The sequence below is a fragment of the Bos indicus x Bos taurus genome, chromosome 1 (genome assembly GCF_003369695.1).
Source record: "Bos indicus x Bos taurus breed Angus x Brahman F1 hybrid chromosome 1, Bos_hybrid_MaternalHap_v2.0, whole genome shotgun sequence".
Lineage (NCBI taxonomy): Eukaryota > Metazoa > Chordata > Mammalia > Artiodactyla > Bovidae > Bos > Bos indicus x Bos taurus.
The window spans coordinates 480,012-492,500 of NC_040076.1; the positions used below are offsets into that span (position 1 = coordinate 480,012).

At 38.7% G+C, this 12,489-nt stretch overlaps 1 protein-coding gene and 1 non-coding gene across 2 annotated transcripts; both read right to left on the minus strand.

Annotated features, from left to right (window-relative positions):
• Positions 1–2,374: 2,374 nt before the first annotated feature.
• Positions 2,375–4,412, minus strand: LOC113898332 (olfactory receptor 5W2-like). The gene has a single exon (XM_027551365.1). It carries the CDS (start codon positions 3,772–3,774, stop codon positions 2,836–2,838), a length of 939 nt encoding a protein of 312 aa, XP_027407166.1. The 5' UTR covers positions 3,775–4,412; the 3' UTR covers positions 2,375–2,835.
• Positions 4,413–11,251: 6,839 nt separating this feature from the next.
• Positions 11,252–11,324, minus strand: TRNAG-CCC. Its single transcript has one exon. It is a non-coding gene; the product is annotated as a tRNA-Gly (tRNA).
• Positions 11,325–12,489: the final 1,165 nt, after the last annotated feature.

A 12,489-nucleotide genomic window follows, 5' to 3' on the forward strand; every position in this document is an offset into this window, starting at 1 on the left:
GTTGAGCTTTAAGCCAACTTTTTCACTCTCCACTTTCACTTTCATCAAGAGGCTTTTTAGTTCCTCTTCACTTTCTGCCATAAGGGTGGTGTCATCTGCATATCTGAGGTTATTCATATTTCTTCTGGCAATCTTGATGCCAGCTTGTGTTTCTTCCAGCCCAGCGTTTCTCATGATGTACTCTGCATATAAGTTAAATAAGCAGGGTGACAATATACAGCCTTGACATACTCCTTTTCCTATTTGGAACCGGTCTGTTGTTCCATGTCCAGTTCTAACTGTTACTTCCTGACCTGCATACAAATTTCTCAAGAGGCAGATCAGGTGGTCTGGTATTCCCATCTCTTTCAGAAGTTTCCAAAGTTTATTCTGATCCACACAGTCAAAGGCTTTGGCATAGTCAATAAAGCAGAAATAGATGTTCTACTGGAACTCTCTTGCTTTTTCTATGATCCAGCAGATGTTGGCAATTTGATCTCTGGTTCCTCTGCCTTTTCTAAAACCAGCTTGAACATCAGGAAGTTCATGGTTCACATATTGCTGAAGCCTGGCTTGGAGAATTTTGAGCATTACTTTACTAGCGTGTGAGATGAGTGCAATTGTGCGGTAGTTTGAACATTCTTTGGCATTGCCTTTCTTTGGGACTGGAATGAAAACTGCCCTTTTCCAGTCCTGTGGCCACTGCTGAGTTTTCCAAATTTGCTGGCATATTGAGTGCAGCACTTTAACAGCATTATCTTTCAGGATTTGGAATAGCTCAACTGGAATTCCATCACCTCCACTAGTCAATCAACTATATTTTAATTAAAAAAAAAATAGATTTCCAAGAACCTGAAATTGTGTTTCATTTTTACAGCTGGATTAATTGCTAATTGGATACCAGGAGAATAGAACTTTAAAATTTTGTTTAGAATATTATTCCAATTTATTTCATAGTTATGTAGAGAGACGGCATAAATTATTACACATGGCATGCTAACATAACTACTGCTTCTTTCTCCCCAGCCAACCCCCAACCAAGGGAAATATATTTTTATTAATAGCTCTTCTTTTACAACTTAAATTATATCCACAGGGCATTCAGTTTCTTTTTTTTTTTCCAATTTTAACTAGTGTAATGCTATGAACCCACTGGGGAGATGAAATTGTCCACTGGAAAAAAAAAATGCACAAACTAAAAGTTGAGAGTTATATTTTATTTGGCAGACATTCTGAGGACTTCAAGCCTGGGACACAGCATCTCAGATAGTTCTAAGAAACTGTTCTGCAGAGGTGAGTTCTGAAGAGGCAAGGGGGAGCCAGGAGAGACAGAAGATTTTGCAACAAAAGATCAGATAATCAGAACACCAAAAGATTATTGTTAATAAAATAAAACCAGATAAAGTAAAGAATTTAGCACTTTTTCTGTGTATGGGAAGATGCAACAGTTTGGGCTCTCTGACACTGTTCCTTTGATATGCACCTTAGCTACCTTGAGAGTCCCTTGGACAACAAGGAGATCCAACCAGTCCATCCTAAAGGAAATCAAGCCTGAATATCCATTGGAAGGACTGATGCTGAAGCTGAAGCTCCAATACTTTGGCTATCTGATGGAAAGAACTGACTCACTGGAAAATACCCTGATGCTGAGAAAGATTCAAGGCAGGAGGAGAAGGGGTCATCAGAGGATGAGATGGTTGGAATGGCATCACCAACTCAAGGGACATGAGCTTGAGTAATCTCCGGGAGTTGGTGATGGACAGGGAGGCCTGGTGTCCTGCAGTCCATGAGATTGCAAAGAGTTGGACATGACTAAGTGACTGAACTGAACTTAGCTATCTGGGGCTAGCCTACCTTAAGAAAACCTATTCTGTGCTTTCTCATCCTGAGTTCCCTCAGGGCTCACTGACCAGGCAGCTGTATTATGACAGCTTCATGACTACAAACTCCTTTGTTTACTGATGTGGCAGGCAATAGTTTTCATTAACAAAGTCCTCTCCAGTGGTTTCTGGAAAATCAGGGGATGTTTGGTGATAATAACTGAAGCAGAATGAAGAGAAACTGAGCAGATTTTTACATCAAATAATTCTTGTCCCAGATTCTCATTTTTGCTTAAGGTGAAAGATAACAGTGCAGATGGATTTCACCTAAAGTGAACAGATTAGAATGAAATTAAGGAAATGATTTTTTTTTTTGATAAATTTACAAAGGTTCAATTTTTTAATTAATTTTTCAGGCTAATTCATTCATCTATTCAATAAATATTTTTGAATTGCATCCTGAGGCTAAGCATTGTACATGGTAGACAACAGTGAACTAGACAGGAAGGACCAAACTTCTATGGAATATTTAGTCTAGAGAGATAAATTTCTCATTCAGTCTTACTTAAAAATTATTTGCTTCTAAATGTTATGATGGAGCTTTGTTAGGGTGAAACAAATACATAAAAAGGATATAAACAAACCTAATTTGACCCACTAACACTCCCATCCGACTCAGCAAGTTTATTAAGCCTATTATTAAAAATAAATAAATAAATAGGCGCCTTTAGGAAGGTAAGTCAAATTAACATGGGTCGGGGGTTGCTCTGTGCATGACATCTCACTGAGACTTCTCCAAGAAAAGAAAAAAGAGGTGTAAAAAACCCTCTCTGCAAAACAGAAGAGTGATCCTATTACCACTCTTCCTTAGTTTGGAGAGTTTAATGTAATGACTGTTCCCTAAACTGACTTAGGTGAAAGTGTAAGTAGTGGAAAATATTCAGAAACTGTACTAGTAAGATTACAAGAATCTATGTCAAAGTTCCTGCACTGCTTCTCTTAGAATCTTTAAATACTTTAGGATGAAAGTACTGTATCACCCAGAACATAATTTAGTGCTGGTTGCTTTTTTTAGGGCACCTTTTACATCCTTATTCCTTAAGCTATAGATCAGTGGGTTTAACATGGGGATGACACCTGTGTAAAAGACAGAGGCCGTTTTGTCTGTGTCCATACAGTAACTGGAGCTGGGTCTGAAATACATGAACAGGAGTGTGCCATGAAATATAGCCACAGCGGTTAAGTGGGAAGCACATGTAGAGAAAGCTTTGCATCTCCCCTCGGCTGAGTTCATCCTAAGGATGGTTGTTATGACGTAGCTATAGGAGAGGAGGACAGTGATAATGCTGGTCCCCACAACCCAGCCAATAAAAGTGAACATCACAATCTCATTGATGGATGTATCTGAGTAGGACAGGGCTAATAAGGGTGGGATGTCACAGAAAAAGTGATTGATGATATTGGAATTGCAGAATGACAACTGGAATGTACAACAGGTATGGATGGCTGAATCAACCAAGCCTACGATGTAGGCAATAACCACAAGCTGGGTACAGATTCCCCTGGACATGGCAATTGTATAAAGAAGTGGATTGCAAATGGCCACATAACAGTCATAAGCCATGACAGCCAACATGAGACATTCCACATCTTCAAAGGCTCCAAAAAAGTACATCTGGATGGCACATACATCATATGGAATCCTTTTTTGCTCAGATAAGAAATCAGCCAGCATCTTGGGAGAGATAGTAGAAGAATAGCAAATGTCACAGAAGGACAGATTGCTCAGGAAGTAATACATGGATGTGTGCAGTCTGGGGTCCCTCTTGATCAGCAGGACCATCCCGACATTGGCAACCACAGTTATGACGTGAACCAGCAGGAAGAGCAGGAAGAGCCCCTGCTGCACATCTTGTCTACCGGAAAGGCCTAAGAATATGAAGTCCGCAAACACAGTGCAGTTCTCAGCAGTCATCCCTCACATGTGAAAATTCCTAGTTATGAAAAAGGAAATGGAAGTTAATATCATCTTACTGTCTTAATTGCCAAACTGCTATTTGTTTCTATATTTCAGTAATTAGAAGAAGAGATAAATAATGCTAAGATGCCTTGAAGTTAAATTGACCCTTTGGGAAATATTTCCAACTTGATATAACTGATAAAATGATAATAATAATGATACACTTGTAAACCACTGTAGTGTTTGCAGCACAAACTCATTTAAGCTAAATCAGGCTATTTCCACATAAATTTGTATAGAATTTATGACCATTTTTGCTACTTCAATCTAATATTAAGGAATTTATGTCCTCAGATTGAAGGCAAGATTCTTACAATTAGTTGGTCCAGATAACCCTAGTCTTCTGACAAGATCTCTGCTTTGTTTTGTTTCAATGATGTACGGATGTTATCATATCCTATAATAGAGAAATATAGTTAATGAGTGACATAGATAGTGAATATATTGCTTTGCAATTTCTTCATCTTCCATGAGTGTGGAGCAGAAAGAGCTATGGCAAGTTTCTGAACATAACAAGAACTCTTTTTCCCCATTAAACTCTCAGGTCTGTTCAACTTTAGTATATGAGAGATAGAGAGTTTGTGAAGACTCACTGGAGCAGAAAGGTGATAGCTTTTGGGTAAGAGGGTGGAAGGGTGCCTATGTATGAAATGTTAGAGTGGGAGAGGAAGTCATATTCCAGGGCTGATATTCTCACCTCTGAAAGCTGCTGCTACATAGGGGAGATGATGAAGAATGTCTGGGACCCAGTTGTAGAGATGCTGATAGCACAGGTGACAGAGAGGCAAGAAAGGCAGTGTGGTTTACTGCGTGGATCCTTCTGACCAAGTCTACTCTTCTTAACATGATATATTTAACACAATTTCAGTTATGTAAAACAGATAATATAAATACTCATATGTTCACAGTCCCAGAATCTCAGAGACAATCACGCATGAACTGTGTCCCCATCCCATTCTCTAAAAATTTTAATAGTTTCATTCTTTAATTTGATCCATATTTCTCTTGAATATCTCTGAGGCCAGTCATCCTTGATTTGGGAGTCACTTGTCTTAGGGGTCTAGTGGTTTTCCCTACTTTCTTCAATTTAAGTCTGAATTTGGCAATAAGGAGTTCATGGTCTGAGCCACAGTCAGCTCCTGGTCTTGTTTTTGCTGACTGTATAGAGCTTCTCCATCTTTGACTGCAAAGAATATAGAGTGCCTGATGAACTATGGAATGAGGTTCATGACATTGTACAGGAGACAGGGATCAAGACCATTCCCATAGAAAAGAAATGCAAAAAAGCAAATGGCTGTCTGGGGAGGCCTTACAAATAGCTGTGAAAAGAAGAGAAGCGAAAAGCAAAGGAGAAAAGGAAAGATATAAACATCTGAGTGCAGAGTTCCAAAGAATAGCAAGAGGAGATAAGAGAGCCTTCTTCAGCAATCAATGCAAAGAAATAGAGAAAAACAACAGAATGGGAAAGACTAGGGATCTCTTCAAGAAAATCAGAGATACCAAAGGAACATTTCATGCAAAGATGAGCTCGATAAAGAACAGAAATGGTATGGACCTAATAGAAGTAGAAGATATTAAGAAGAGATGGCAAGAATACACAGAAGAACTGTACAAAAAAGTTCTTCATGACCCAGATAATCACGATGGTGTGATCACTGACCTAGAGCCAGACATCCTGGAATGTGAAGTCAAGTGGGCCTTAGAAAGCATCACTACGAACAAAGCTAGTGGAGGTGATGGAATTCCAGTTGAGCTATTTCAAATCCTGAAAGATGATGCTATGAAAGTGCTGCACTCAATATGCCAGCAAATTTGGAAAACTCAGCAGTGGCCACAGGACTGGAAACGGACAGTTTTCATTCCAATCCCAAAGAAAGGCAATGCCAAAGAATGCTCAAACTAACGCACAGTTGCACTCATCTCACGCGCTAGTAAAGTAATGCTCAAAATTCTCCAAGCCAGGCTTCAGCAATATGTGAACCATGAACTTCCTGATGTTCAAGCTGGTTTTAGAAAAGGCAGAGGAACCAGAGATCAAATTACCAACATCTGCTGGATCATGGAAAAAGCAAGAGAGTTCCAGAAAAACATCTATTTCTGCTTTATTGACTATGCCAAAGCCTTTGACTATGTGGATCACAATAAACTGTGGAAACTTCTGAAAGAGATGGGAATACCAGACCACCTGATCTGCCTCTTGAGAAATTTGTATGCAGGTCAGGAAGCAACAGTTAGAACTGGACATGGAACAACAGACTGGTTCCAAATAGGAAAAGGAGTACGTCAAGGCTGTGTATTGTCACCCTGCTTATTTAACTTACATGCAGAGTACATCCTGAGAAACGCTGGACTGGAAGAAACACAAGCTGGAATCAAGATTGCCGAGAGAAATATCAATAACCTCAGATATGCAGATGACACCATCCTTATGGCAGAAAGTGAAGAGGAACTCAAAGCCTCTTGATGAAAGTGAAAGTGGAGAGTGAAAAAGTTGGCTTAAAGCTCAACATTCAGAAAACGAAGATCATGGCATCCGGTCCCACCACTTCATGGGAAATAGATGGGGAAACAGTGGAAACAGTGTCAGACTTTATTTTTCTGGGCTCCAAAATCACTACAGATGGTGACTGCACCCATGAAATTAAAAGACATTTACTCCTTGGAAGGAAAGTTATGACCAACCTAGATAGCATATTCAAAAGCAGAGACATTACTTTGCCAACAAAGGTTCGTCTAGTCAAGGCTATGGTTTTTCCTGTGGTCATGTATGGATGTGAGAGTTGGACTGTGAAGAAGGCTGAGCGCCGAAGAATTGATGCTTTTGAACTGTGGTGTTGGAGAAGACTCTTGAGAGTCCCTTGGACTGCAAGGAGATCCAACCAGTCCATTCTGAAGGAGATCAGCCCTGGGATTTCTTTGGAAGGAATGATGCTAAAGCTGAAACTCCAGTACTTTGGCCACCTCACGTGAAGCGTTGACTCATTGGAAAAGACTCTGATGCTGGGAGGGATTGGGGGCAGGAGGAGAAGGGGACGACAGAGGATGAGATGGCTGGATGGCATCACTGACTCGATGGACGTGAGTCTGAGTGAACTCTGGGAGTTGGTGATGAACAGGAAGGCCTGGCGTGCTGCGATTCATGGGGTCGCAGAGTTGGACACGACTTAGTGACTGATCTGATCTGATCTGATCTGTCTTAGGGGGGCCAACTGAACTTTATGTCCCCTTGTTATACTTTGCCCTAACCAACTGTGTGATATACAACGTCATACCCATCCTCGTAAAAAAAGTGGAGTTGAACAGGTGGCTCAGTGATATAGAATTTGCCTGCCAGTGCAGGAGATGCAGAAGACATGAGTTTGCTCCCTGGATCAGGCAGATCCCCTGGAGGAGGAAATGGCAACTCGCTCCAGTATTCTTGCCTGGGAAATCCCATGGACAGAGGAGCCTGGCAGGCTACAGTCCATGGGATCACAAAAGAGTTGGACTATGTATATTTATCTGTGTATATCTGAAGAATGGATACTTTCAAATTGTGGTGCTGGAGAAGGCTCTTGAGAGTCCTTTGGACTGCAATGAGGTCACACCAGTTAATCCTAAAGGAAATAAACCTTCAATATTTGCTGGACGGACTGAAGTTGAATATTTTGGCCACCTGATGCAAAGAGCTAACTCATTGGGAAAAAACCCAACTCATTGGAAAAGACCCTGATGCTGGGAAAGATTTAGGGAAAAAGAGAAAGGTGCAGCAGAGGATGAGAGGGTTAAATAGCATCACCAACACAATTTGGTGCAAATGAATTTGAGCAAACTCAAGGAGACAATGAAGGGCTGGGAAGCCTGGTGTGCTACAGTCCATGGGGTTGCAGAGTCAGACATAGGTTAGCAACTGAGCAACAATAACAAATATATTCATTTGAAATAAAGATTGGAAAAGTAAGTAAAATGAAATTTTGTGTATATTTCATATCTTCCTTTGTTTATATAACATGCTTTCTTTCAAAAAAAGGATTAAAAACCTAAGGAAATCTCAAATATATATCAGAGAAACAAGAAAGATATCAGTACCTGTCCCAGAATTCCTGACTTGTTTGTTGCATGCAGTTGTATCTGCCAGAGGATTCAGCATTGTCTCCTGCATGACCTAGATTATATAACCATCTCTGTGTCTGGTCCCTGGGTGGTGAACCCTTGGTCTCTCAGGAATAATTAACAGACATCATGATGTAGTTTATCATCTGGCATTTCATACAAGTAACTTGATTGTGAATGGAATATAGATACAGTTAAATAGTACCAATCAACAAGCATTCTTTATATCCAGTTCACAAATCCTTATACATGTACTTTATTTTTGTTTGATAAATTACAAAACAAATGCATAACCATTCACCCTTAGATAATTACACAGACACACAGGCATCCCATTAAACACATCCACAAAGTAAAGATTTTGTAAAAACAGCAAATATCTGAACATATATATACTACCTACGGATAACTAGATTTTGTTTTCTACACCACTTGGCTCTTAATTTTTAAATAAAAATGATGTTACAATAAATTATGTAATTAATTATACATATACATATATACACATAACACCACTTAGTGTATATTCAATTACTAATACCATAAAACCTGTGACGTGAGAAAATTAAATATATATAATTTATCATCTTTCCACATTTTCATATTGTGTGGATCACAGCAAACTGTGGACAATTCTTAAAGACACAGGAATACCAGACTGCATTACCTGCCTCCAAGGAAACCTGTATGCATCTCAAGAAGCAACAGCTAGAACCAAACATGTAGCAACAGACTAGCTCAAAATTGGGAAAGGAGTTACCTTAAGGCTATATATTATCACTCTGCTTATTAAACTTATATACAGAGTACATCATGTGAAATGCTGGGCTGGATGAAGCACAAGCTGGAATCAAGATTTCTGGGAGAAATATAAATAACCTCATATATGCAGATGACACCACTGTTATGGCAGAAAGTGAAGAGGAACTAAAGAGCCTTTTGATGAAGGTGAAAGAGCAAAGGGAAAAAGCTGGTTTACAACTCAACATTCAAAACACTAAGATCATGGCATACAGTCCCATAATTTCATGGCAAATACATGGGGAAACAATGGAAACAGTGACAGACTTTATTTTCTTTGGCTCCAAAATCACTGCAGATGGTGACTGCAGCCATGAAATTAAAAGACACTTTCTCCTTGGGAGAAAAGATATGACCAACCTAGGCAGAATATTAAAAAGCAGAGACATCACTTAGCTGACAAAGGTCAGTATAGACAAAGCTATGGTTTTTCCAATAGCTACGTATGGATGTGAGTTGGATCTTAAAGAAAGCTGAGCATCAAAGAATTGATGCTTTTTTTTTATTTTTATTTTTTTACTTTACAATATTCTATTGGTTTTGCCATACTTCAGCATTTTGTTGTTGGAGAAGACTCTTGAGAGTCCTTTGGACAGCAAGGAAATCAACCAGTCCATCCTAAAGGAAATCAGTCCTAAATATTCATTGGAAGGACTAATGTTGAGGCTAAAGCTCCAATATTTTGGCCACCTGATGGGAAGAGATGAATCATTGGAAATGACCTTGATGCTGGGAAACATTGAAGGCAGGAGGAGAAGGGGATGACAGAGGGTGAGATAGTTGGATGGTATCACCGATTCGATGGACGTGAGTTTGAGCAAACCCCAGGAGACGGTGAAGGCCAGGGAAGCCTGGCATGCTGCAGTCCATGGGGTCGCAAAGAGTTGGCATGACTTAGCAACTGCACAACAACAACATAGTTTATCAAAGTCAGATATTTCTTAAAATAAATTCTATGTGGGAACTTCCCTGGGGGTCCGGTGGTTAAGACCCTGCACTTCCACCACAGAGGGTGAGGGTTCCACTTGGCACCCTTGGTGTGGGTTAAGATCCCACATACATGGCAGGCCAATAAATAAATAAATAGAATTAAAATCATAAAAATAAATAAATAAATTCTATAAATGATATTTAGGAGCAAAAAGTATTAAAATGACTTAAAACTTGCAATTTTTGCTTTTTCACCTATACTCACTTTATATTATCTAATTTTCACTGCATGTTATTATAGATTTGACATATTATCACATATATCCTGACCTAATAGCCTCATAATACGAAACAGAACTTGAAGCCCAGAGGGAATAATATTCTGCAATTCTGTAGATATTGTTTCTTTGCTTCCATAGAAATACCTCAAAAATAGATTCCTGAATATAGCACAATGAAACAAATTTGTCTTAAAATATAACTCTAAGTAGTCTTTCAGATGTTATGGCTTGTTTATGTTAAAGTGACACTTGAAAACTCACAAAACAATGACATATGGCTCCTAGATTTCTGGGAGGACTGATGGATCATACAAGTCCCATTTCTAAACCAAGGAGGGATCCAGCAGTGACCGAGAGCAGAGGGGCAACTAGGAAGTGCTGTCACACTGGGAGGGCGTCTGTTTTAGTTACATCACATGGACTCGAACATAATCAATGTCGGGGTGAAGAGAAAGTGATGTGGGGGACCACTTCGTTGCAGTTTCAGGAAGGAATAGGAAGTAAAGAAAGTGGTGTTCCTTGACATTGTACACCCTGACAGTTTTGAGGAGGTGATCTCTGCATTATCCATCTATTGCAGTATTTTATCACACGTGTGAATCATTGCTGTATACTTCTGAGCACAGGTTGCTACTTGTTCTTTAGACACTTATAGGTGATAAATATTCTTCCCAAATGTACTATAATCATGTATATTACCTCTACAACTTCAGATGTGTAAATGCAAAATGTGAGCAAACAAGAAAAGATGTGCAAGGCATGTACCAGTTTATGCATTCCAGTAATTCAGTAAGTTTCATATTTCTTCTGAGCTCTAACTTGGAATAAATACAAAACAAATGACTTTCAGTTATTTTTCTTTATGCCTTCATATTGTTTACTGTTATAGTATTTCCCCTTGCTGTCTATAAAGCTAAAATATCCTTCAGACAAAATTCAATTAAATTAATAATTTTCATAAAAGAGATTTTTGTTACAATTATTAATGCTTTTCCTTAGTGTATTCTCTTCTTTATGTGATTACCTCAATATGAAAATACCAAATGTACTTCTGTGGCAAATATTGACAAGAAAAATCTCAAAAACCCTATGTAATTGCAAAAAGTATTTCAGCATGTATGTATAAGATGATGATATATTTGTGGTCATTAAGAATTTATTTCCATTCTCTATTTCTCTGGTGTGAAGTCAATCATCATCACCATAACCTGATTTCTTTTTTTTTTTCAATATTTATTTATTTTATTTGGCCGTGCTGGGTCATAGTTGTGATATGCGAACTCTTTCATTTTGGCACGCAAATTCTTAGCTATGCATGTGGGATCTAGTTCCCTGACTAGGGATCGAACCCAGGTCCTCTGCATTGGGAATGCAACATCTTAACCACTGGACCACCAGGGAAGTCCCCCATAACCTGATTTCTTTCCAGACTTATTTTTCTCAGATGCTTCTCTTTCTCTAAGAATACCATGTTTCCTCAGGCTACACTCTGTTTAGACAGAACCCCATCTTATCTTCACAAACCTGACTGCCCATCCAGGCCATGAGGACTAATTCTCCCTAAATGTATAACATGGATAGCAGTACACTACTGACAATTGAATAACATAAATTGCCAAGCCTAAAGACTCCACCAGAAAATTACTAGAGCTAATCAATGAATATAGTAAAGTTGCAGGATATAAAATCAACACACAGAAATCCCTTGCATTCCTATACACTAATAATGAGAAAATAGAGAAATTAAGGAAACAATTCCATTCACCATTGCAACGAAAAGAATAAAATACTTAGGAATATATCTACCTAAAGAAACTAAAGACCTATATATAGAAAACTATAAAACACTGGTGAAAGAAATCAAAGAGGACACTAATAGATGGAGAAATATACCATGTTCATGGATTGGAAGAATCAATATAGTGAAAATAAGTATACTACCCAAAGCAATCTATGGATTCAATGCAATCCCTATCAAGCTACCAACGGTATTTTTCACAGAGCTAGAACAAATAATTTCACAATTTGTATGGAAATACAAAAAACCTCGAATATCCAAAGCAATCTTGAGAAAGAAGAATGGAACTGGAGGAATCAACCTGCCTGACTTCAGGCTCTACTACAAAGCCACAGTCATCAAGACAGTATGGTACTGGCACAAAGACAGAAATATAGATCAATGGAACAAAATAGAAAGCCCAGAGATATATCCACACACCTATGGACACCTTATCTTTGACAAAGGAGGCAAGGATATACAATGGAGAAAAGACAATCTTTTTAACAAGTAGTGCTGGGGAAACTGGTCAACCACTTGTAAAACAATGAAACACTTTCTAACACCATACACAAAAGTAAACTCAAAATGGATTAAAGATCTAAATGTAAGACCAGAAACTATAAAACTCTTAGAGGAGAACAGAGGCAAAACGCTCTCCGACATAAATCAGAGCAGGATCCTCTATGACCCATCTCCCAGAATATTGGAAATAAAAGCAAAAATAAACAAATGGGACCTAGTTAAAATTCAAACCTTCTGCACATCAAAGGAAACTATAAGCAAGGT